At 34.7% G+C, this 24,219-nt stretch overlaps 2 protein-coding genes across 4 annotated transcripts; one reads left to right on the top strand and one right to left on the bottom strand.

The window, feature by feature from the left end:
* Positions 1–133: 133 nt before the first annotated feature.
* LOC110804186 (probable LRR receptor-like serine/threonine-protein kinase At3g47570) lies at positions 134–7,899 on the top strand. 2 transcript variants are annotated; one of them, XM_056836813.1, is made up of 4 exons: positions 134–954; positions 3,308–3,390; positions 6,580–6,961; positions 7,210–7,899. In XM_056836813.1, exons 1-4 carry the CDS (start codon positions 762–764, stop codon positions 7,458–7,460), a joined length of 909 nt encoding a protein of 302 aa, XP_056692791.1. In that variant the 5' UTR covers positions 134–761; the 3' UTR covers positions 7,461–7,899. The 2 variants fall into 2 exon arrangements, with proteins under 2 accessions (XP_056692791.1, XP_056692792.1); XM_056836814.1 differs by having other exon boundaries at positions 813–2,667.
* Positions 7,900–8,316: 417 nt separating this feature from the next.
* LOC110804188 (leucine aminopeptidase) lies at positions 8,317–15,654 on the bottom strand. Of its 2 annotated transcripts, none has more exons than XM_056836808.1 (5): positions 14,999–15,654; positions 13,757–14,208; positions 12,308–12,541; positions 11,888–12,214; positions 8,317–8,664 (listed from the first exon to the last, which is right to left on the bottom strand). In XM_056836808.1, the coding sequence occupies exons 1-5, from the start codon at positions 15,525–15,527 to the stop codon at positions 8,461–8,463; spliced, it is 1,746 nt and encodes a 581-aa protein (XP_056692786.1). In that variant the 5' UTR covers positions 15,528–15,654; the 3' UTR covers positions 8,317–8,460. The 2 variants fall into 2 exon arrangements, with proteins under 2 accessions (XP_056692786.1, XP_021865444.1); XM_022009752.2 differs by lacking the exon at positions 8,317–8,664 and adding an exon at positions 10,815–11,334 and having other exon boundaries at positions 14,999–15,649.
* Positions 15,655–24,219: the final 8,565 nt, after the last annotated feature.

The raw sequence follows: 24,219 nt of genomic DNA, 5'->3' as shown, positions 1-24,219 counted from the left end.
GTATATTGGCTTTTCTTGGGCATGTTATTTGTTCTTGTTGGTGTAGTATGTAGTACACTTGTTTGATCCTATTGTTGGCTATGGTTGTTATTATGATTCACGCATTTTGGGTGAGATCCGGTGTGGGCATTGTTGCTATAAGAGCTACTATGTTTAATCAACTTAACAAAGTTGGGTTTATATGATCATATAGCACTTGATAGGAGGGAGTGGAGGGAGAGTATCTTTGTCAATGACCGTCAGAGATAAAATCTTGATTATGTAGCTGGCCCCTCATATTGGGATATTGGCTCTAATATTGCTGCTGTAATGAAATGGAGAATTATTAAATGCAGTGTTTCTTTGACCAGAAAATGGTTGTGATGCTTAGATGCAGATGAGTATCTACTATCTAAAGAAACCACGATTTATATGCCCCACTACTTGGCTTCTGTGTACTGTGCTGCTGTGGAAAAAATTACTGTTGTGGTTTTGTTTGTCTTTCTCTCCAGATATGTGAGTGGATGGAAAGAAAGTGAAATGGGTGTTGCAGAAGATAAATTGGAAATGAAACTAGTGAGTTGGGTTTTCCAAGAATGTTATCCTTGGTTGCTTTTTTTTTACTGAGATGCTGTTATAACTTACGGAGTATAACTTATAACTTATGCTGAGGTGTTTGGTCTCTTTGAGAGTTCTAATCCAGGACTCTCGAGACGGAAGATAATGAATTTTGCTATATTTAAGCAATATATTCCTTTAGAAAAAAAGGGAAGTAAAGGAAAATGGGCCAAGGAGCTGAAAGAAGGGCTGGTTTACGTGAGCACAACCAAGGGATTTCCAGGAGCTCGTCGTGCTGTGTTCCTTGTGGCGTTTGGACTGTGGACCAAACTACTGTTGTAGTTATGTTTGTCAGTCTGTCCAGATATCTGAGAGGATGGAAAAGAGAAGTGAAAGAGGTGTTGCAGAAGATTAATGGTAAGGGATCTAATAAGTTGGGCATTCCTAGAATGTCATACATGGTTGCTTTTGAAACTGACATGTTATTCTAACTTGGTATGGTAGACAGATTTTTGTTATGGAAGATGAACTTCCTTCTTCGTCACTTTTTCTTGTAGCTAATGCACAATCTAAAAAGTGTCCCTGGTTTTTCATATGTTATGTAGTTTTCCAATTATTATATTGGGATATTGCTATCAAATTCTATTCAGGTTGTCTATGTTCTTGTTTACTAATGTTTGTTTGAGTGCGCATCTGTTGGAAGCTCTGTTTTTGTTGTTTGTGCTTGGGTTTGTTATGGTTGATGGAGACTCTTTATAGCTATTAAAGGTTAACTTTTACCAAGATTTATATACTTTGACATTGGGAAGTTGATAGGTGTGCCCATGAGTAAGTATATTGCCCCTTCTCATGCAGTGTGATTGTTGAAATAAGATTTCACTCCACATAATCCTCAAAGAAGAACTGGGATAATTTGGCTAATTCCTCTGATATCTAATTTTCTCTTTCTATTGCTTCCTCTTTGCAGGCGAAGTATTGATATGTATGCGGACATCTTGTCTGTTAATTGTGTCTGGTTCGTTCAATGGAACTATGGAAGATAGCTTTTCATCATACATGATTATTATCTCTGCATGAACTTTTGATTATCTTTATGTCTGTTTTGTTTATGTTTCTAATGTTTTACAGGAGCACTGTGGGTAACTAAGCTGTTGAAATTTATATGGATTTTCTTTGACACTTTCCTATTTGTAGTCTCTATTTTCATCTGTGTTATGCCTGTTCCCAACTATATGTTGTGCTACAACTGAACAGACAAACAGTACTTCCTTTTTAGATAAATGAACTCTAGCCTGCAAACAACAGATTCAAATCTTGGTTCTTTTTTATTGTCTAGCAACATATTTGCCGGTATTGAGGGAGATATTCCATAGAATTGAGTGTCAAATTAGTATTACTTTTAAAGGTATTGAACAACTGTGTGATCATGTGAGTATTTTTTGGTCTAATGCTTTTGCAATGATTTCTATTATATTCATCCTCACGAAGCCAAATTTTCTTTCATTTTCATCCATGCCCTTTTTTTTTCTATGTTAGCTATGGACTGTGGTCTATGGATGGCGTCTAATGATGAAACTTAGTAGCATGTGTATGTGTGTGTTTATTTGATTGATAAGATTATCTCATATCATGATATATCTTGGGTGAGATCTATTGCTCTAATTGGTAACTTCTCCCTCCCCTAATATAGTTGTCAATCATCTGACAGGTACTTTTTATATTAAACTGGACGTTTACATTGTAAAAGAAAATCAGAGTGTCTATTATAAGTGCATAGAGAAAGGAGTCTGGGACATATATTGTAGTTCATTACAGCTAGCTTCCCTGTTTTTGGTAATTGGTACTATCATATTTTTCCCGGTATGATAGATTAGTGGATTCCAATATCTATATCCTTCACTTTTTTGAGTTGCACATGATTTTCCATGAGCTTGCAGATTTTACTTATGTACTAGTAGTTTTTTGCGCTCTCTGGTATCTATCCTCTTATCTAATTTTCACAGATATAGCTATTGTACACTCATCACCCCCCTTCCCCAAATTTGAGTCAGAGAACTCCAGAAATAATCGCTCATTGCATTTTATCTCTGTTTGTGCCTTGAATGCCATGGCAAAAGATTCACATAAAAGGTTAGTCATTTAATATTCTTCAATCCTTTTTTGTTCTGTATCCTATGGTGTGCTAGCTGGATGTTGACGATTTTCCAAGATTGTGAGGTCTTTGAAATTCTCAATTAGGTATACATGTTTTGGATGCTTGTATACTGTATAGTATAGTTGTATGATATATTTTCTAAAGTGTTTTTGAGTTACATCCATCTGCATGTTTTATTAAGCATTGCTGCTCTACAGATGCTTGATTCTCTACAACTTTTTGTACCAGTGCTTGGTTTGCTGCAACTGTTTTGTTCAATTGTAATTTAAAATCTTTGTCTTCATAGTCATTGAATCTGGATCCCACTCCAGTGGTTGATTCGCCCCATTTAAAATTGCATGAAGACCCCGCGCTAAATAGCGGGAACCTTGTGCACTAGTTATGACCTATTATGCACCTTAATTCTGAAACTTTTTTTGGGGGGGGGGGGGGGGGGGGGGGGAGTTCATTTTGGCATTTTGTGTCATGATGAATTATGTGATTATTTAATGTCTAATATTATAAGCAATTAAACATATTGTTGGTTGTTTCATGATCATATGATCTCTTGTAGAAGAGCATTCAGTGGAGGTTTATTTATCAGATTTTACATAATAATGCATCTGTTAATTTCAGAATTATATTCAAGAGAGATGCTTGCTTATAGAAGTTCAACGCATGTTAAGGAGACTACATTCACGGTGAAGTGTGAATATCAGGTTAGTTACATATTTAATGGAAACGCTAACTTTTTTTTCCTTGCTTTAAACTGTTCCGTTACTATTTTGTCTATCATTCTGTGTTTCTTTTCATAATACGGTACTTAATCCTTTTGCATGCTAACTACTTAGCTTGAGAAATATTTTCCAAATCCACACTGCCAATTTTGTTATTATGGAACTGACAACCCTAATTGTGAGGTTCATTTTGTTTTTTCTCCAGTTTGTACTCTGAATTTTATGACAATATCAGGCTAAGACTGACCTGATGCTTCAGTGCTTGGTTAAGAAAGTACCCAAACGAGTTGGCAGCATTATGTCCTGCTTTAGTTAACTAATTGGGATGGAAATTACCTCTTTAGTCAACCACAATCCTTCCTTTTCCATGGACATAAGTGGGCCAAGGAAAGGTCAAGTCAAGAATCAACCTATAATTGTCAACCACACAGTATTATTTCTTTAGCCACCTTTGTTTGTTCCTCCTTTGCTGCTCCGTATTATTCTTGCTATCTTCACACTAAAGAATTCTTATTTTTAATGACTTTCCATTGGCTGTGACTTCCATGGAAAAAGATACCCACTAAATTTCTACCCCAATTTAAGGGAAGTTGAAGGAAGAAATGGAAGAAAGGAAACAACACTTGGACTAAAACACTTATTCTGTTCAGTTAGCACTTATTGATATCTGAAATCACTTCTATGATGGAACTTTTTACAGAAGAGGTCTACTGTATAGAAGATTCTTAGAAATTGAATCGGTTTTAGATTTCTGAAAGTGGCTTGCTAATTAATGCGATGAAAAAGCTTTATGCGTAATTTTGTTTTGGTAAGAAAGAATTTGAAGGAAAAGCTGTCCTCAAAAGAGAAAGATGGCTGAGGGAAACGGCGAAACGCTAAGGCTGTTGCAGTCATAGTGAATTCCTAAGTTATATTCTCTTTTAAAATAAAAATATTCCAATTTTTGTTAAATATTAGGTTTGAACTTAGTTTCATAATGTTGAGACTTGAGAGTGAACTCAGCTAACCACAACACTCAACGATACACATGCCTTGTCCCTATTCAACACCCATCATGTACTTGTTTTAATTACTTCTTCAATACTAATTTTTAATGACCTATCATTTAATAAGAGAACTCCAATTTACTGAATTTAAAAAAAAAAAAAAAGGCCATCTCATATGCTATGTTAATTCTCTGTAGCTTATGCACTTGTATGTAGGAACTAGGAAGTCATCATTCTTATTTGAATAATAATTTCAAAATGGACTGTCTTCAGCATCCCATACTTGATACTTGTCTCCCTAGATGTATATTTCTACTGTTGGTTATATTCAGTACTAGCTACTAAGGAGTAGTATGCATCAAGAAGTCTTTTACTCATATGATGCAGCAAATAGAATCAACCAAAAATGTGCACCATTTTCTTTATGCCTATTAGTTGTTGGTGAGGGCTATTTTTCAAATGGGTTCTCTAGGAGTCTAGGGTAGGTAAAAAATAATGAAGATTAAATAACACATTACTATTAAAACAAGGGAACTTACGGGTCAGCATGTAAAGTTCCTACTATCCTTGAAAACTGTGGTCCTAGATTCAAGTCTCTGCATAAGAGGACCTTTGTTATTCTTGTTCCGTGGATTGTAAAAGAATTGCAAGTTGAGCTGGAGTGATTAAAGTTATAATTTTTGCAACCATATACATAAATTAAGGAGTAGAGGTTTAAGATGAATTTTTGCAATCACATGCATGAATTGCGGGGTAACAAAAAAAACTTTGGGCTATTGGGTCAAAAAGCCTCATCGTAGTTTCCATATTTTTACAGAGTTGAGAGAATGAGTTAACAGGACTCCTGTAACCTTCCCCGACTAAGAATGAGGAATCTTTTTGGTAGAAGACTTAGCAAGTGTGCAGTTTAGTCACCTGTATTTTACTGTGCAAGACAGCTTTAGCCATGTTATAGGATGTAATGTAGTATATATTTGAAAGCTTAGGAGTTATCAAACATCTCAATACAAAAAATGGGGGTGGATAATGAGAAAAAACTACCCTATTTTTTCATGAATGATTCTTACTCATCTGTCCTTTCTTTATCACTTCATAAAAAACACAAATTTCTGTTCTTCATCATGTTTTCAATACTGTATTTTTTCTACCTGTGTGGATGCTACCCCTAGCATTAATTCTGATTCTGGAGGGAACATGACTGACCGTTTTGCACTATTGGCCCTAAAGAGAAGGATACAAATAGATCCAAAAGGGGCCTTAAGCTCCTGGAATCATTCTCTTCATCATTGTCGCTGGGAGGGGATTATTTGTGGTCACAGCCACAAAAGGGTTATCCTCTTAAATTTATGGGTGGGTACTATATCCCCATATATAGGAAACCTAACTTTTCTTCGTTATGTATTCTTGGTAACAACTTGCTGGGAGGTTCAATTCCTTCTGAGATCGGTCTCCTGAGCTTATACCACAACTCACTCATTGGGGAAATTCCAGCCACCTTATCCAAGTGAGAACAATCTGGTTGGAAGAATTCCCCAAGAACTTAGCTCCCTTTCTTTGCTTAAAGGTCTGTATGTTTATAGTAACAGTTTGAAGGGACCAATTTTTAGAACTATTGAGAACCTTACTTCTTTTGAATACTTGTCTGGATCATTTAATTCCTTTGAGGGATGAAGGGATCAATTCCTGAAACCATAGGTCAGATGAAAAACCTTTCTTTTATTGCCCTTGGTCAAACCAGTTGACTGGGATGATTCCTCCCTCTATCTTCTATAATCTCTCCTGTCTTACTGTGCTTTCATTCCAATATAACAAACTTATTGTTCTAACTATTTTGGAGGAGTATTACCAAAATCCATGCTCAATCTCTCAACCAAAATGGTTAACCTAGGCTTTGACAACAGTATGATATCTGGCAATGTTCCTGTAGGTATGAGTCGTCTGTTTAACCTTGTCGTCTTGAATATGTATGGTAACCAATTAACAGGAACAATTCCCGTTGATATTGGAAAGATCCTAAACCTAGGAATACTAGACTTTAGCTTAAACAGATTGACTGGCACAATTCCTGAGTCTTTGGGGAACTTATCCAAGTTAAACAAGCTCCAACTGTATGCAAACTTATTGGAAGGAACATACGCCAATGAATCTCATCAGAATCATTACTGCTTGCTCTCATACTATTCAGGGCAATGATTTTAAAGCTATTCAGGGCAATGATTTTAAAGCTCTTATATACGAGTTTATGAATGGTGAAAGCCTGGAGACCTGGTTGCACCTGAATGAGGAGAATAACAATGAGATCCTTGAAGTCGGAAAACTCAGTCGTCTTCAGAGAGTAAATATTGCTGTTGATGTGGCTTGTGCACTTGATTATATCCACCATGGCTGTGAAGTTCGTATTGTGCACCGTGACCTAAAACAAAAACCAAGCAATGTGTTACTGGACACTGATATGGTTGCTCATGTTGGAGATTTTGTCCTAGCAAGGTTTCTGCCACAACCCTCACACCCAAATCAGAGTAGTTCTCCGGCCGCAGTTAAAGGGACTATTGGTTATGCTGCACCAGGTATTTTCTATATATTTTCTTCTTTAATGACTCGTGAATTCTATCTCTTGTCCATATCTGCTTCCTATGCGCGATTTTTGTGTTTATTCAGGATTGGCTTAAAATACATATGCAGCCTATTATTGAGGGACAGGCTGAGTATCCCCTCAGCATGCATCCTATTACTTTTTCTCTGTGTTTTTTTGTGTAGTCGATCATTAGCTTTCCTAATCTTGTTTGATGGACAATTACTTGTTGATGTTTGACAGAGTATGGGCTCGGAGCTGATCCGACAACAGCTGGTGACGTTTACAGCTATGGATTCCTGCTAGAAATGATGACAGGAAAACGACCCACTGAAGAAATGTTCAATGAAGCTGGGCTCAACCTTCACACTTACGTGAGCGCAGCTTTACCTGATAACGTGATGCAGATTATTGATCCAAGTCTTCTAGACAACGAGGGTGACTTGATCAATGATACCAGAACTCGTGGAGAAACTGCAATCATAGGAAGGTGAATTGCATGGTCTCAGTGGTGGAGATTGGGGTCAGCACAGGATCGAATGAGCATAACTGATGCCTCCATTAAACTACAAAGCATAAGAGCTATCATTCTTCGAGATAGGTATTCGTTTATGTTCTAAGTAATTATAAGTGTACGATCAGTTAAATTCCGTATGGACATTGTATCACTGTGAAGCAGTTGTTTGATCTGAGAATCAGGCTAGATGTCCGAGAGTTATGTGACTGCATAACCGTTACTTCTTTCTCTTGCTTTTATTGTAACTTATGGTCGTGTTATTTCTCGAGGACTACAACGTTGGTGCTTACCGCCTCACCGGTTCCATATGCTCGCATTTTCCCCTTTTTGGAGATTAAAATAAACTAGTTATCAAATTTATCTACTCTGTAATTACATATCAAGACTTGAAAAAAACTTCACAATTTTAACTTTGAGCAGTATGTCATCTCAGCTGTTACATTATATTTGCACAAGGTCCGGTCACAAGTATTGGTAATATTTAACGTAAATTGAACCACGGTTGTCATGGTCCAAAAGGATTGGTACGTATTTTGGCAATCTCATGTGCCCACCCGACTTAAGATCGTTCCAATTTGATAATATTACTCCATTGAAAGAACTTGTATATCCTTTGAATTTCCTTGACTGTCCGTTGTAGATTTGTTTCCTAGATCGTTCTAAGCCTGATCAACATGAACCCGAACTGAAAAAGGTTTTGGGCAGATTTTTAAAAAAAAATTCTTAATGGGTTATAGGCAACGTAAAACTACACCTTTGTTTATACTAGTTGTTGGACCGCGCGCTAGCGCGCGCGGTCCCCCAAGATATCGAAATCAAATGGCAAAACGAACTAAACAAATAGATAGAACAATTAATATAACAATAAGCTATTAGTTGAGTTTCTAAGAGTCCTATTTGCAAAAGGCATTAGTAAAGAACATATATGTAGCATATAGCTACTTATTCTTATAGAAATTCTCAAAACTAAAGAAAGTTTATACACAACAATTAGTTCGTGGCATACTAAACAAATGGAAAGGTGACGTTCCAAAATGCTCTTCTACTTCTTCATGAACAAATGTCTTGAGGCGCAATTGCAGAACAATGTTCCTAGAAAGAGTCTTCGCTAGGTTAATTTTGATTAGGAGGTAGAACGTGCCTAGTGTTTCGAGCACATCTTTGAAGTCCTTTTGATCAACCTGACAATAGACATGCTTCACTAGTTGGTAAGTATATCACAAAATTAAATTTTAGAAGTAAATTGAAAGTATAAGTTCGAGAATAGGTTAGAGGGCAGATCTTGTATATTCTAAATATTTTTTTAGAATTTTCAGAGAACGTGTTAAAAAGGCATTGTGTCGGTATGCCAGTTCCATCACAGACTCGAAGTTCAAAGTATCTTCCCTTTCTTATGTCTTGTGTGGGTTGACAAGTTTTAAAGGTTCTTGTTAATTGCTTGAGAAATCATTGTTTTTGGATAAATAATAGCATACTAAAAGCTCTTATCCTAACTTAAACTGGTATCCCTATACCCCCCCCTCATTTTTAGATCATATCACAGTGAGATGAGATTATACACTTTCTTAATTTTTTCCCAAAGGAGTTCCAACATATCTGTTTTCAGGGATTCCAACGAATATATACCAAACTATAATTTCATCCCTTTCTATCTCTCCCTCTCCTTCCCAATCCCCTTATCTTCTTCTCTATTTGTGTTTTATGGTTTGTGAATTCTGAAAGGTTTCTTCAGAATTGCCTATGCGTTTTGGTAATGTATGCATTGAGGTTGCGAGGAGTGATTCGGGATTATTTTTGTGTCAACGGAAGTGTACTCTTGATATTATTTCGGAAGCAGGTTTGTTAGGCGCAAATCCGTGTGGCTTTCCCATTGAACAAAATCATCGTCTTGGCCTAGCTGATGGGCCGTTAATGAAGGAGCCTGAGGCTTACCGTCGGCTTGTAGGCCGCCTGGTCTATTTAGTTGTGACTCGTCCGGACCTTGCTTATTCGGTCCAATCTTATCGCAATTCATGCAGGAGCCTCGAGTTGACCATTGGGATGCATCATTGAGAGTTGTTCGGTACTTGAAGGGTACACCAGGGCAGGGTATCCTATTACGTGCTTACAGTAATTTAACTTTGCAAGGATGGTGCGACTCAGATTGGGCAGCGTGTCACATCACTCGTCGTTCTTTAACAGGTTGATTTGTGTTTTTAGATCATTCACCTATTTCATGGAAGACAAAAAACCAACACACTGTTTCTCGCTCTTCCGCAGAGGCAGAATATCGCTCCATGGCCGCGATTACATGTGAATTAAAATGGTTAAAGGGATTGTTGTTGAGTTTAAGAGTTCATCATCCTAAAGCTATTCCATTATTTTGTACAGTCAGTCCGCTTTGCACATGGCTAAGAATTCGGTTTTTCATGAGCGCACAAAGCACATTGAGGTTGATTGCCATTTTGTTCGTGATGCTATAGTAGATGGTGTGATTGAACCATCTTATGTATCCACTTCCTCACAGCTGGCTGACATGTTTACTAAAGCTGTTGGGAAGCAACAATTTGATTTTCTTCTTTCCAAGTTGGGCATTTTTAATCCCACACATGCTCAAACTTGAGGGAGGGTGTTACGAAAATTAAATGTTATACCTAATTAATTAAGAAAGTAATAATGTTCTAGTTGTTATGTAAGTTACAAAGTATTAAAAGTATTAATGTTGTAGTTGTTACGTAAGTTAGAAAGTATTAGGAAGGTTAGTGGGTTTAGGAAACTCTTTGATTTCCTTATCCCAGTTGTTTCGTACGCCCTGCTTGGCAATTGTGGGTGTATAAATACTCTTGTTCATCAATAATATTGGGGGCAAGCTTTTCCCTTATATAATATTTATCACTTATGAATCATAAAACAGAAAAGAGAGAAAGTGAAAAAAAATGTGGAAATTGGTTGCTTACAAGGTTTGAACCCTAGTTGATTGAAGAAATATGATAGAGCTTGCAAAGGGAAGGAATGCAAAACATTTCCTTAGGAATAGTGAATTTCATGAATTTGTGACTCAAAACACTATTAATAAGCATAGTGTTGCAAATGTGAGTATTTTAAAGGTTAGAGAAATGACTTAGAAAGACCGATATGTTGACCTGAATTATGGGAATTGTGCACACAAATTGGCCTGAAGCCCAACCCACCCGACACGACACGATGGTCACGACACGATGGTCTAGATTATCCTCTCCTTACTAACCTGCACGGCTGTACCTGGCTTACATGATTGAAAACGTTGGTGTATATCTTGTCCATCTGAACATGTCAGACACCGTTAGTTAAGAGGGCACTTTTTAAAGCCATGTGGTCATTAAATTTGCATGTAGTTCATTACTTGGTTTCATGAACTAGCTGTATTATTTCATAAAAATAAACTCATCCACAATTCCACACTCCCTAGCCTTACTGTGAGACGACACCGAGTACAGTAACTCACATAGGAATAGGAATAGGAATAGGAATAGGAATATAGGATAGTAACAATATGTAAAAAGGCAGGTAACTCCGTCCCCTGATTCCACTTTGGTTTACAGATGCTTGGATAGAATGGCCTCTACCACACCTTGAGCTATTGGGTGATAACAAGCCCGGTTTTCTGCAAACACCCTTTTTGCCAATATTTTCTCCTCTTCCTTTCCTGGACCTTGCACTAGGTAAGTATAAAGTGGTCGAAGATACTTCATTCTCCCTACTTCCTTTAAGGTCTTCTCCACCTCTCCATAATAATCTCGGCACCCAGATGATATTGCCAGTTGAAGAAACGCTACTTTCACTTCATAATCTTTTGATTCTGCAAGTTGGTACCGTGCATCCAGTGCTGATATCTGTTTGTTAAATCAATCAAATTATTTCTTTTTAGGCAATGTCATAACACAACTCTTAGATATTCATACGTTTTCTGTTCAGGGTTTAGGGATCATAAACAAGTGTGAAGCAGGAAGGAGAGCTTATCCATATCATCTTACTCGGATAAACATCAAGGGATTGTGCACAGAAGATAGAAATCACCTGGTGAATGGAGAAGCCACTTACTTGGATAATATTGATGATGGACTAAAGAATTATGAAAGTTTAATAATAAAACTACGCTTTATTTTGTTTCTGCAGTTGTTTTTACTCCTTCCTAAACATGACGAAGATACCTCCAAAGGTTCATGAAAGAATGCAAATAAACTATTGCATAATCTACAGAGTTGTATAACTATGCTACAGTGAAGAAACAAGAATCAAATAGGCATCTCTGATCTCACCAAATTCATAAGTAACGGCTGGTAATCAGCTAGTAATATAAGCAAAGAATAGTGTTGCATGATAATCATAAGAAACAAGTAGATAAAAAAGACGACAGAAATTCTCAAGAACAAGAAAAAATGATACCTGTGACGCTTCAACAGATTTAGGCAGAAACTCCAAGTACAGTTCCCATTCCTGCCCTCCCCAATCTGCAACTTCATCTTCCTTTGGCATTCGCCCATTTCTGAACTCATATGCAAGGGAGACAATCTGAGTATAAAGCTTGGATTCTGGTGCTAGAGCATCAGGCGGAATTCCCGTGCCCTCAGTCCACAGCTCCAAATTGATCTCTTTCTCTATCCCAGGGATATTTTCTTTCAGGAAGACCAAGAAAGTCTCAGTATCAATTGACTGGAACTTAAAGGTAGAAATGTACTTCTTAAGAAACTCATCAAATGCAGGTCTTCCAATCTGCAAATTCATATTAGAATTAGTGAGTGCAGATATTCACCAATTAAACTGTGTACACATGAAAAGCCTTGTAGCATAAGCGACCAAACACACCTGCCGTTCAATGCGCCAAAGAAACTGAAAGCCTTTCTCATATGGAACCTGTGAGTACACATCATCTGGATCCACCCCTTCTTGCTGTGTTTTAAGCTTTGTGAATTCCATATTATCTTTAAATCTTTCCATTTCGTCATTTAAGCCCTTCCAGCCTATACCAATATTTAAAGCAGCCCTGTCTTCTCCTTGCACCACCTCAACAATTCTCCTCTCTGCGTAAGTTGTGAAACCCTGAATCTCAGAAAAAGAGAAGCTTAGTAGTTGTTACATGACATACAATCTTATTAGTTCTATAAATGAACACGTAATTTTCATTGTTAAAGTTTTCAAGGACCAAAACTAAACAAGCTTACAAGGCTCAGAGACATTCCATCCGTGGTCTAATTGCCAAAGTGGCTCACTCGATTTATATGTATTTTCAAGGTCAACTAGTTTATAGAAGTTGTATCAGTTCCCACCCACTATGACATGTATGTTATTGGAGGAACAATTATGGAAATTTTAAGGCAAAAGACCTTTACCCTCTTTGCCATCTCCAAACTTCATTTCCCTTTATTTATACACCATTTCTTCCACAACTATACTAATTCCCAACCAGCTCTACACCTAGCTCATCCCTACTCCTCCCACTATAATTCCATACTTCCCAACTAATTGGTGAAGGATTGGTTGAGCTGGTGGGGAATTAGAGGAGATGACCAGAGCAGGGAGCTGGTTGATAAGTGTGTGAATATGTAAATGGTGAATAAAGAAAGGGAAATGAAGTTTGTAGCTGTCAAATAGGTGAAGATTCTTTTTGCCCTTACTGAATCCATAATTGCCCATACAAGAAAATACACGTAACTCACCTATTTCCAATTTAGCCACTTATCTCTCCTTGGAAAAGCATGAAAAGCCCTTCTACCTATATTTCCTAAGCCAATTTTCCTATAAAAATGAAAAGATATTCGTTTGGGGAATAAAACCCTCCAAAATCCAATCATTATATCCTTCAACTATATGTTTATTTTCATTGCTGAAGTGACAAAAGGACCATGTATTAGTAATCTCTGAAACTATATATTCATAATATATGAAACAAATGATCATAAATTTTGAAGTGCATAAACTATATGTTCATAATCCATCACCTAAATGTTAATAATCTTGAACTATTAGTTTCAATTGGGTGCAGGATATAATTTTCTCATCAAAAATGCAGCATTGACCACAGGAATTTAGCAGCTTCAGCAAGACCATGCTTAAGAACCAAGAATGTGCTCTCCACTAAACTTACAGAAATTTGATCTATACAAATCTAACATGTAGCAACATAGTCACTCCATAGCCACATGTTACACATATTTCCTAATGATACGCACACTAAAAGCACTATATAGCAAGTTTGACCTACGAGAATAAAAATGAAATGCATAGAACCTGTATTTTCAACAGGATAAGAAGTACCTCATTCAACCAAAAGTGTTCATTATTCTTGTTTGTAATTAAATTCCCAGTCCAACTGTGAGCGAGTTCATGAGCTACCACTTGTGCTCCAGTTGCATCCCCTTTTATGACTGTAGGTGTTAGAAACACCATCCTTGGGTTCTCCATTCCCCCATAGGGAAAGCTAGGAGGAAGAACCAGCAAATCAAACCTTTCCCAATCATAAGGCCCAAATAACTTCTCCCCTTGCCTAATCATATCCTCCGTTCCTGCAAACTCTGTTGCGGCTGCATCTAAAACTGAAGGCACTGACTCTGCATACACTCTCGTCCTTGGACCTACCTCCCTGTGGCTGATTTCTCCAACTGCAAATGCAAAAAGGTACGGTGGTATTGGCTGCTCCATGACAAACTCTTCCACCACCCTATTTTCCGCACACCATATTGAATCATCACATGCACTTCCCGCCTCGCCTGTGAAATAAACGTTTCCAATCATAATGTTGATCTAAACTTAAACACTGATGCATCGCAGATTCGCAGTAATTAAAGATACATACTCTGAAAGCTCTATTTTTAGAAACAGAAAGTAAGCAGTATAAAAATACAAGTACATACTACCTCCATTTCGCAATAGATGCATCATTTCTTTTTTCACGTATTCCAACATGCTTCTTTGAACATTAATATCTCTAATTGCGCGTAAGTAAAAATTATAAAAAATTGATATTTGGAATTCTCACATTAATACGAATTTAACAAGATCTCACTTGACTATGTTTGTTTTTTACATAATATGAAAGAATAATTGTCAAAGTTAGTTAATGAATAGTGTCCAAAAGAGAAACGATGCATCTATTGCGGAAGTATGATGTTAAATAGAAAAACTCTTGAACAAGAATAATTCGTTACTTCTCTCAGTGTGAAATTACCAACTGGAATAAAATGCAATAAGTGGAATCCATTCAAATGTTACCAACTATGTAATCCCAGCTCAATATCCAGGACCTTGATACCGGTTTTTAACTTAGCATTGAGTCATTTACATTTACCAATCAACCATTAGATATGGATATCCAAATTTGAACACAACAGAAGATAATCGAAAGACCTTGGACATTGGTTCCCAAAAAAAGGGTTAACTCCCTCTGCTCCATAAAAATGTTCCTATGTCACTTTGTCGTATGTGATCATTGCGATACAAATAAAAGTATGGCAACCTAAGTTAAATAAACAAAAACAAAACCTAGAAAAGTGATCTCACCAGCAGTAGGCACACGGCGTTCGACGTGCCGGGCGGACATAACGGCGGAGAGAGTCCGAGGGATATTAATCTTCGCCGAATACTTAATCCTCGCAGCCGGAGTATCCTGGCAAGGAAAAATCGACCGAGCGTGAATCGCCTGGCACTGAGTATAAACAAACGGGGAAGTTTTGTTGAACGTCTGAGGAGGCGAAAGCCATTGAAGAGCAGAAGAATTGGGCGAAGTTTCAAATGAAATGAGAAATCGAGCTTGATTAGATAGAGAAACAGTCAGTAGAGCCCCCTTAATGGAGTCGATTTCAGAGGAGAGAGAGAACGGAATTGGGGTTAGGGTTTCGGCGTCGACAACGGAGGTGATGGAGAGAGCGCGAGTATCGAGGGAGAGATCGCCGGTGTGAGGGGAAGAGAGAGAAAGTAAGGCGGATGAGTGGATGATTGAGGAAGAGAAGTCGAAGTAGAGAGAGAGTGCGATGTGGGTTGTGAATGGATGAGTTGAATCGGTGTATGAGTGTGGATCGATTGGCGCCATTGTTGCGGGAAGTTAGGGTTTAGAAGGTTTTTACATGTAACAATGGCGGAAGAGGAGAGAGAAAGTGGAGAAATGAGTGAGTGAGCGTTTGGTGTGTCAGTGTGTGTTTTTATTTCATTTTGGAGGGAGAATAAATAAACAATGCCTTGATCCTTTAATTGGAGTTAAATCGGTTACTTTGTGTAAAATTTAAAAATAAGATTCGAGATGTCTTTTTCTTGTCCATTTTGATTTGCTAGATAGGAACTTCCAACTTTAGCCATGTTTGTTTAATACTTTGTTAAGTTGGTGCTTGTGAAGTTGTGAGTTGTGAATGATTCTAGGTGGGAGCACTAACTATTACGAAGTAGAAAAGACTCAAACTAGAGTAATGTGGTTAACAATTCAATGATTTAGGAATCAACATAAGTTGGTGCCTTGGTGGGGAACTCACCTTGTGACTTGGAGGTCACAGAGTTGAGTCCTATCTGGATTGGTTAACCTGTGGCTAGGTGTGCTGGTTCAATAGGGTTCCCTTCTTCTTCTTACCTATTAAAAAAAAAAAAATCAATGATTTAGGGTGAAATACTAAAACGATAGTTAGGATTGTGCAAATTCTGAAGGAATATGTCCTTTAATCAAGATGGCAATCACTAAATATAGATTAGGATTAATAATGGAGATTAATAAATCCGGTTATTTAGGTGGTCATAATGTTTTGCTAGAAACCAATTATGATCTGTGGGCTAATTATTATTGGGCTACTACTAATATAACCGGGTCCTATAAGGTCACACACAATAGAGTATTGGATATGATCAATATGACCCAAGGCCCATGATGGTCTTTGGTGTTGGATAGGATTTTGGAGTAGTTAAGGTTTACTAGGATACTAGGTTCCCTAGTTCTAGTAGGATTGGTTATCAAGTTATTATATATAGACGAGATGACCATATGATTAAACACAAGTTGAATAAATCATTAACCTTATTCAATACTCCAAATCCGTCCCTTCCTTGTGAAAGTGAGAGAGAGATTTCCATCTTCTCCATCCGTTCTAGCAAACGACGCAAGGAGATCTTGATCTGTGCTCGTGTGGACTAAGTAGAGGAATCACGCTTGGGGTTCTGTCTCCGAATTGGTCCTTGTTCGTATACTCGGGAATCACGCATCAAAGGTATATTTAACTCCTATATTATGATTCATATTAATGTATGCTTGCGATCCTGTTAGATGTGAGAAAAGTGTTTTCTGCAATTCCGCTATTAGCATCTAATCCTACAATGGTATCAGTTAGCTCCTTGCATACGTTAATTTTGATCATGATTAAAGGTTTAATTTTGATGCATACTCTTGATTATTTTGATTTGATTACGGCATAATTTAATATATGGATTAATATGCAAAATTAAAATATTGATTTTAATTGATTTTGGATGTATACAATATTGATTCTATACGAAATCTGATTTTATTACCCAAAATTTTCGGTTTATATAGTTTATGCAACTAATATATGATTAATTGTATAAATTTTGTAAGACAATGAAAATATTCGATTTTCACGTAAATATAAATCTGAAAATTATCAAGAACAACTCGAAATTTAACAAGTAAATAATCTGATTATTTAGCTAATTTAATTTCGATTTCGTACCCAATTTATGCCCAAAACACTGATTAGTTGTGCATAAAATCAGTTTATGCCCAATTTATGCCCAAAACACTGATTAGTTGTGCATAAAATCAATTTAACTCCTATATTATGATTCATATTAATGTATGCTTGCGATCCTGTTAGATGTGAGAAAAGTGTTTTCTGCAATTCCGCTATTAGCATCTAATCCTAAAAATTCGAGTCTGGTTATCCTTTAGGAATTTATTTCGGGTAATCGATATTTTAGATTGTATTTTTTCCGGCCCTGAATTATATCAAAAACTTTCAATACAGGCTTACTCGGGTACCAGGTATTTTCGTTTCGATTCAGTTTGGTCGGGTAATAAATGGATTTAAAATTCACACTTTTGCTTAAACATAGCCATTGAAAAAAAAAATGAAAATGTAAAGGTCTGCAAATCTGCAATAAAAGTTCTACTGAGTATAAATATTTACAAATTAAAAAATCCTTAAAACATGCTAATAACATCTCATGATATAAAATCATTAGTTAATACAATCACAAAGCAACAAAAAGAACAATAAAAGAGTTGTAGAACACTTGCATACACAAGCAATAAGCCTAGCTAGCAAACATCAGCGCAACAGGAGAGTGTGTTTATTCCAAGTCTTGGAAAGCGCAAATTTGATGGTGCAGGGGTGTGCACCGTGCTCTTTGTACACTGGTATCAAAACGACAATCATTAAATACAAAATGTGCGTTTTTTATTAAATCTGGAGAAGAAAAGAACATCTTTTGTTGAACAAAAGAACAAACGAATTATTTTTGTTAAAAAAAAAAGAACAAGTTCTATTCAGCTGTGTTTTATTATGTTCTTTTGTTTTTGCTCCTTTTTGCGGTTATATCTTCCTGTATTTTTCATAATTTTGAAATCAGAATTTGGGAGGAGGAGAGAGAAAATGTGAAGATGAGAGAGAAAATGTGGTAAACTGTAAATTTGATTTTAGAGAGAGAAAGTAATGAAAAATTCTCAGATATTGGTTGATTTTTCTACTTCAATATCAAATTCTATTGATTCTTCTTCTTCAAATTTGAATTCCTCAGCTGATAATCAGATTTGTGAAGATAATTTTTCAACTTTTTAAATAACGAATTACATGTGTTTGATGATTTTGATTTCGCAGTTATCGTGTTTTTTATTATTTAGATCAGTTTGATTTCTCAATTACTTTGATTAATGTATTTAGATTATATATTTTGATGATTTTAATGATTATGATTTCGCAATTTCGCAATTACTTCGCAATTATTTCGCAATTCTTTTGGTACTGTTTTGAAATTCTTTATAGTTGTTAGTTTCTCTATCTTAATATGTTTGTTTATGCTTTGTTGTTGTTCTTTTATGTACTGGTAATGTTCTTTGTGTCTTTTATTAGTATTCACGCAGATTTTGAATGTTCTTTTCTTTTACTTTTGCTGTTCTTTCTCATATGTTGCTTTTTTTCCCCCGTAGTTTTCTGTTTTTATTAATTTTGAGTTTTTTGTTCTTTTATTTATGGTTTATGTTCTTTTTAGGTTTTTCAATGTTTTTTTTTTATTTTTCAAGTATTATTATCAATATTTGATTATCTTGTTCTATTTATCCTGCATTTTCTCATAATGTTCTTTTTATAGAATTTTAAATGAGAACGAATATGTTCTTTTCATATTTGTACCCAAAAACCAAGTGCACCGTACTGATTATGAACATTGCTTATATTTCTTCTCCCTCCTCCTCTACTTTTTTTTTATTATTATTATTTTTCATTTTCTATATATATATAATATTTCTCCTACTGAATTCAATCATTTCTCATTTTAAAACACATTTTAGAGAGAGAAAGGGGAGAGGTTTTATTTTCTCTCAACAAAAGAGAGATTTTATGAGAGAGAAAGTTCGAAATACATTTTCTCCTCATTCTATCTCTAACATGTGATTTTAATTGAATTCCGTTTATCGAAAACTAGCTAATTAAGCAAAAAAAAAAAATCGCTGGGTTTTTGTATTTTTTAATCGATTCAACGATATTGATGATGCTGATGAATGTGCATCGGGTGATTAAGGTACACTTCCTTGTTCTTATTTCTGTGTTCTTTTTAAATTCTAATGTTCTTTTTTATAACATATTATTTATGTGTCATCGGCATTGTTTGTTCTTTTATATCATCAGTAATTGTTCTTTTACATATTTACAGTGTTGTGTTGAGTTATTTTTGATAAATACAATAACGGAATTAAAACACGTTTTAATCTTAAAAATAATTTTATTAGAAGTACAATAACTTACTTTTAAAAGAACATACATATAATTCTTTCTTTGAAATATATTTTTCGTCCTTTCAAGTATCGTCGTTTTATTAAAAGAACAAAAAGATCTTTTAAAAGAACATTAATCTTAAAAATAATGTTGTTCTTTTTTCCAGACTTTGTGGTTCTTTTCATTTACATTCTTTAAATAAAATAGTTCTTTTGTTGTTCTTTTACTTTTGTTTATTGTTCTTTTCTTTTACTTTTGTTGTTCTTTCTCATATGTTGCTTTTTTCCCTGTAGTTTTCTGTTTTTATTAATTTTGAGTTTTTTGTTCTTTATTTTTAATGGTTTATGTTCTTTTTAGGTTTTTTGACGTTTTTTTTAAATGTTTCAAGTATTATTATCAATATTTGATTATCTTGTTCTATTTATCCTGCATTTTTCTCATGATGTTCTTTTTATAAAATTTTAAATGGGAACGAATATGTTATTTTCATATTTGTACATTTTGTCTGATTTGTTAATATTAGTGTTTTACTTGATATGTTCTTTTCAGGTTTTTGTTAATGTTCTTATAATTTACTTTATTATGTTCTTTCTGATTTATTTTTTTGTTTTTCTGTTGCATTTTTCACATGATGTTCTTTTTGAAAAATAGTTGTTCTTTTTATAATTTATCAGGAGAGAGAATATATTATTTTCGTTTTTTGCCTTTTCTTTGGCTTTTTAACATTAGTGCTCTTTTCAGGTTTTGGTTAATGTTCTTTTCGTTTACTCTATCATGTTCTTTCTGTTTAGTTTATTATGTTCTTTCTGATTTTTTTGTTGTTTTTCTGTTGTATTTTTCACATGATGTTCTTTTTGAAAAATAGTTATTCTTTGTATAGTTTATCAGGAGAGAGAATATATTATTTTCGTTTTTTACCTTTTTTTTTGGTTCTTTAACATTAGTGTTCTTTTAGGTTTTGGTTAATGTTCTTTTCATTTACTCTATCATGTTCTTTCTGTTTAGTTTATTATGTTCTTTCTGATTTTTTTTTTCTGTTGCATTTTTCATATGAAATTCTTTTAGAAAAATAGTTGTTCTTTTTATAGTTTATCTGGAGAGAGAATATATTCTTTTCGTTTTTTACTTTTTCTTTGGTTTTTTAACATTAGTGTTCTTTTCAAGTTTTGGTTAATGTTCTTTTCGTTTACTCTATCATGTTCTTTCTGTTTAGTTTATTATGTTCTTTTTCGTTTTTTTGCTTTTGTGCGTTTTGTTTTAATATTTTTGCGTTTTGGTGCAGGTGCACGTAGATCTACGTGCAGGCCCCTGCACCATCCACGCGTTGCTTAGAAAGAGCCTTGAAGCAAGACTTTAGTGAGTCTTGTACAATATGTCGCAAGATTTTCATGAGTCTTAAAATTAGTATTGAAATTACAAACTCATTCTAAGATTTTTGTTTGGTCAAATACCTTAATGAAAAAAATGGCATGCATTAGAATGAAAAAAATGACATGAAATTATTTTATTAACAAATACCATAATAGTATATCATCTTAAATTATTGTTTTCAGGAGCTTAAGTGAGTATGAGGAGAGCCTTGTGTAAGTATGTACAATAACAAAAATAATGGAAAATTTACATGGCGGAATTGGGAGTTTGAAGTTGAGTTTAAGGGGTGTACTCACCATGAGTAAAAAATAAATCATCAATTAGGCACTGAGGTACGTATTAAAGCAAAAATAAAAAATGAAGAGGAACATACTAATAAGTACAGTAGAATGATCTCTTGGTATTTACTACCTTAAAATTACACCGCTTTTGTATTTACTACCTATGAAATTTTTCATTTAATTTACTACCTTAAAGTTTATTTTTGTCTTGCATTCACTATCACATACACTGCTTTTCTCATTTCAAATTAAGATATCTCTTTCATTTCTTAATTGTTTTTAGTGATTTAAAACCCATTCTTCTCATTTATGTGTAAGGATTCCATAGAGACATTGCTTTTAAAATTTTGCAAAAGATAAAACGATTAAAAAGTATTTATAAACTTTTAATATATTTGTGAATTATCAATCGAATTATTTTATTGAAATGTCGTTCTCAATGAAATCCATATAGAAAAAGGAAAATAATGAACTTTAAATCACTTTAAATGATTAAGAAACGAAAGTGATATTTAATTTTAAAATGAGAAAATTGTAAAATGGCAGTGATTCCAAGCAAAAAAAAATAAGGCAGTAAATTACAATAAAATTTTCATAAGGTAATTAATACAAAAGTGGTGTGTTTTTAAGGTAGTAAATACCAAAATTTCTTTAATGAAATGTCAAATGTGAGGGAAAACAGAATTTGCAATTTAAGAAGGGTAAAATTATTTCGTAATTCAAATAAAGGTATTTTATATGCGATATTCGCTCAACTTAGTTACACAAATTTTGGGTCGGTTCTCTGTATATTTGGTTTGAGTTTTTTAAATGTTCAAAAAAGTTGACAGCCTGACACTGACCTAGTATTTTGGTTCGGTCATTTTTTATTTTTCGGCTTTGACATTATTTTAAAATTAATGTGTGATGATGCATATTAGCGGTTGGAATCATGTTAGATTTGTTTCAATGTATATTACATACATATAAAAATCAATTTATAGTAATTATACGTAACTAAAGATATTAATAATGAAAAAAATGGAAGCCAAAATTCTATATCACATAAACCATGGAGTACATAGTAGCACTTATGTGCCATTTCTTCCTATAGATTGATATTTGTATTAATATCACCCAATATAAGGGGTTGTTAAATGCAACATGATTTACTTGACGTAACCCTTTTTACTTTCATTTTTTTCATTCTAAATAAACCCTAATCTTCACTTTTATTATTTTTCTCAATCTTTTTTTATACTTCGTCTTATTTTGGTTCAAATAAATTTGTTTGTTTTTTAGTTTCACGTGTATCTAATCAAATTAAAATACATATTTTGATTGCGAAGATCATTTATTTTTTGACTTAGAAGACCTTGGAATTGAGGTGATTTTTATTTTTTCCTTGTTTTTTTGAGTCTTTTTATGCAACTTGTACGAAATAAATACTTTTGTTTTGTACAGATTGAACAAAATATAATTAGCTATTTCGTAGAGATTGAACAAATATAATTAACCACTTCGTACAGATTGAACATAACCAAACTAAGTATTCCATACGACTTGAACTAAAACATAATTTCATACAAATTGAACATAATAGAAATGAGTTATATCATTGCTGCTAATGTATAACAAATAACCGATACATGATTAGTCGATAGTTCTTTCACTATACATAGACAACGATAGAGCTAGTATCACCATTATATTTTGTTTATTGGGTACGGAATACTTAGTTCTGTTATGTTCAATCTTTATGAAATGGTTAATTATATTTTGTTCAATCTGTATGAAATGGTTAATTATATTTTGTTCAATATGTACATAACAAAAGTATTTATTTCATACAAATTGCATGAAAAGACTCAAAAAAACAGGAAAAAAAAACAAATATCACCTCAATTCTAAGGTCTTCCAAGTAAAAAAAAACGTATTTTTCATGAAATACCCCCGAGTTTTGGCATAATTCACGAAATGCCCCTCGACTTTCAGAAATTCATAAAATACCCCTATTTCAATACTTAATGTATCAAGTGCCCCTATTTCAAAACTTAATACACCAAATATATTTCATGACGTCATCAAACCTATAATCAACCAATTAACGTATAATTAACCCAGTTAATCTATAATTAATACTCCTAATCAACCCACCCATTAACAAACCTAATTAACCCACTAACCCACCCAGAAATCAAGATATCCAACGACCTGCTTCCAATCTTCCATGGCTTCCGCTGCCTCAATCATCTTTTTCCCTCTCCTCGTTACAATCTCTGCCACCCTGACTTCCGCCATTCACCTCAACTTCACCACCTTCAACATTGCCCCAACCCCATCTCCCATCTCGATAATTGAAGGTGTAAGCTATTGTAAGAAATGAAAATTTATGGGTGGTGCAAAGAAATTTAAGAGACATTAATTATCAACATCATCCAATTGTAGCAAATTACCGACAAGATTGGGATGGAATTCAGAATTGGAGGAATTCGGTGGATCAACTAATACATGTCGGGAGAATTTCCCTCGAATCTTTGCTATGGGAAGCGTCTGGTGCAAATTATCGCCTTCGGCAACAAATATTCCAGTAATTTCCCAGAAACGTATGGAAATTGCAGTTCATTAGGGTAGAAAGGAACAAACCTTGGAAATTCGAGAGATGAAGGACAATACTCGTGGTCGTGGTCGTGGTTGTGGTTGTGGTGGTGGTGAGAGGAAGCGGGAGAAGATGGAGGGTGGTGGTTGTAGCGGCTGTGGGTAGAGGGGAGATACTCTCAGCAGGGTGGGCAATTAACCATGGAGGAAAAAAAGGAGAAAAAAAAGGAAAAAGAAAAAGAAATGGTTGGGTCATGGGTTAATCTGTCCTCAGATGCTCCTCCTCTCCTCCGGAAGTTGTCGTCGTCGCCGCTAGTTGCTACAATTATTGCAGCGTAAAAAAAACCGTCAATGCAATCAAAATAGGTATTTTAATTTGATTAGATACACGTGACACTTAAAAAATCAAATTTATTTGAATCAAAATAATATAAAAACAGGTTGAAAGAAAATAATAAAAGTGAAGATTATGGTATATTTAGAATGAAAAATAAAAGTAAAAAGGGTTACGTCAAATAAATTTGACTCCCGTTTAGAAACTATATTATACAAAGAAGTGACACACATT

This window comes from Spinacia oleracea, chromosome 1 (assembly GCF_020520425.1).
Source record: "Spinacia oleracea cultivar Varoflay chromosome 1, BTI_SOV_V1, whole genome shotgun sequence".
Classification (NCBI taxonomy): domain Eukaryota; kingdom Viridiplantae; phylum Streptophyta; class Magnoliopsida; order Caryophyllales; family Amaranthaceae; genus Spinacia; species Spinacia oleracea.
This window is presented reverse-complemented; position numbering and strand designations above follow the sequence as displayed.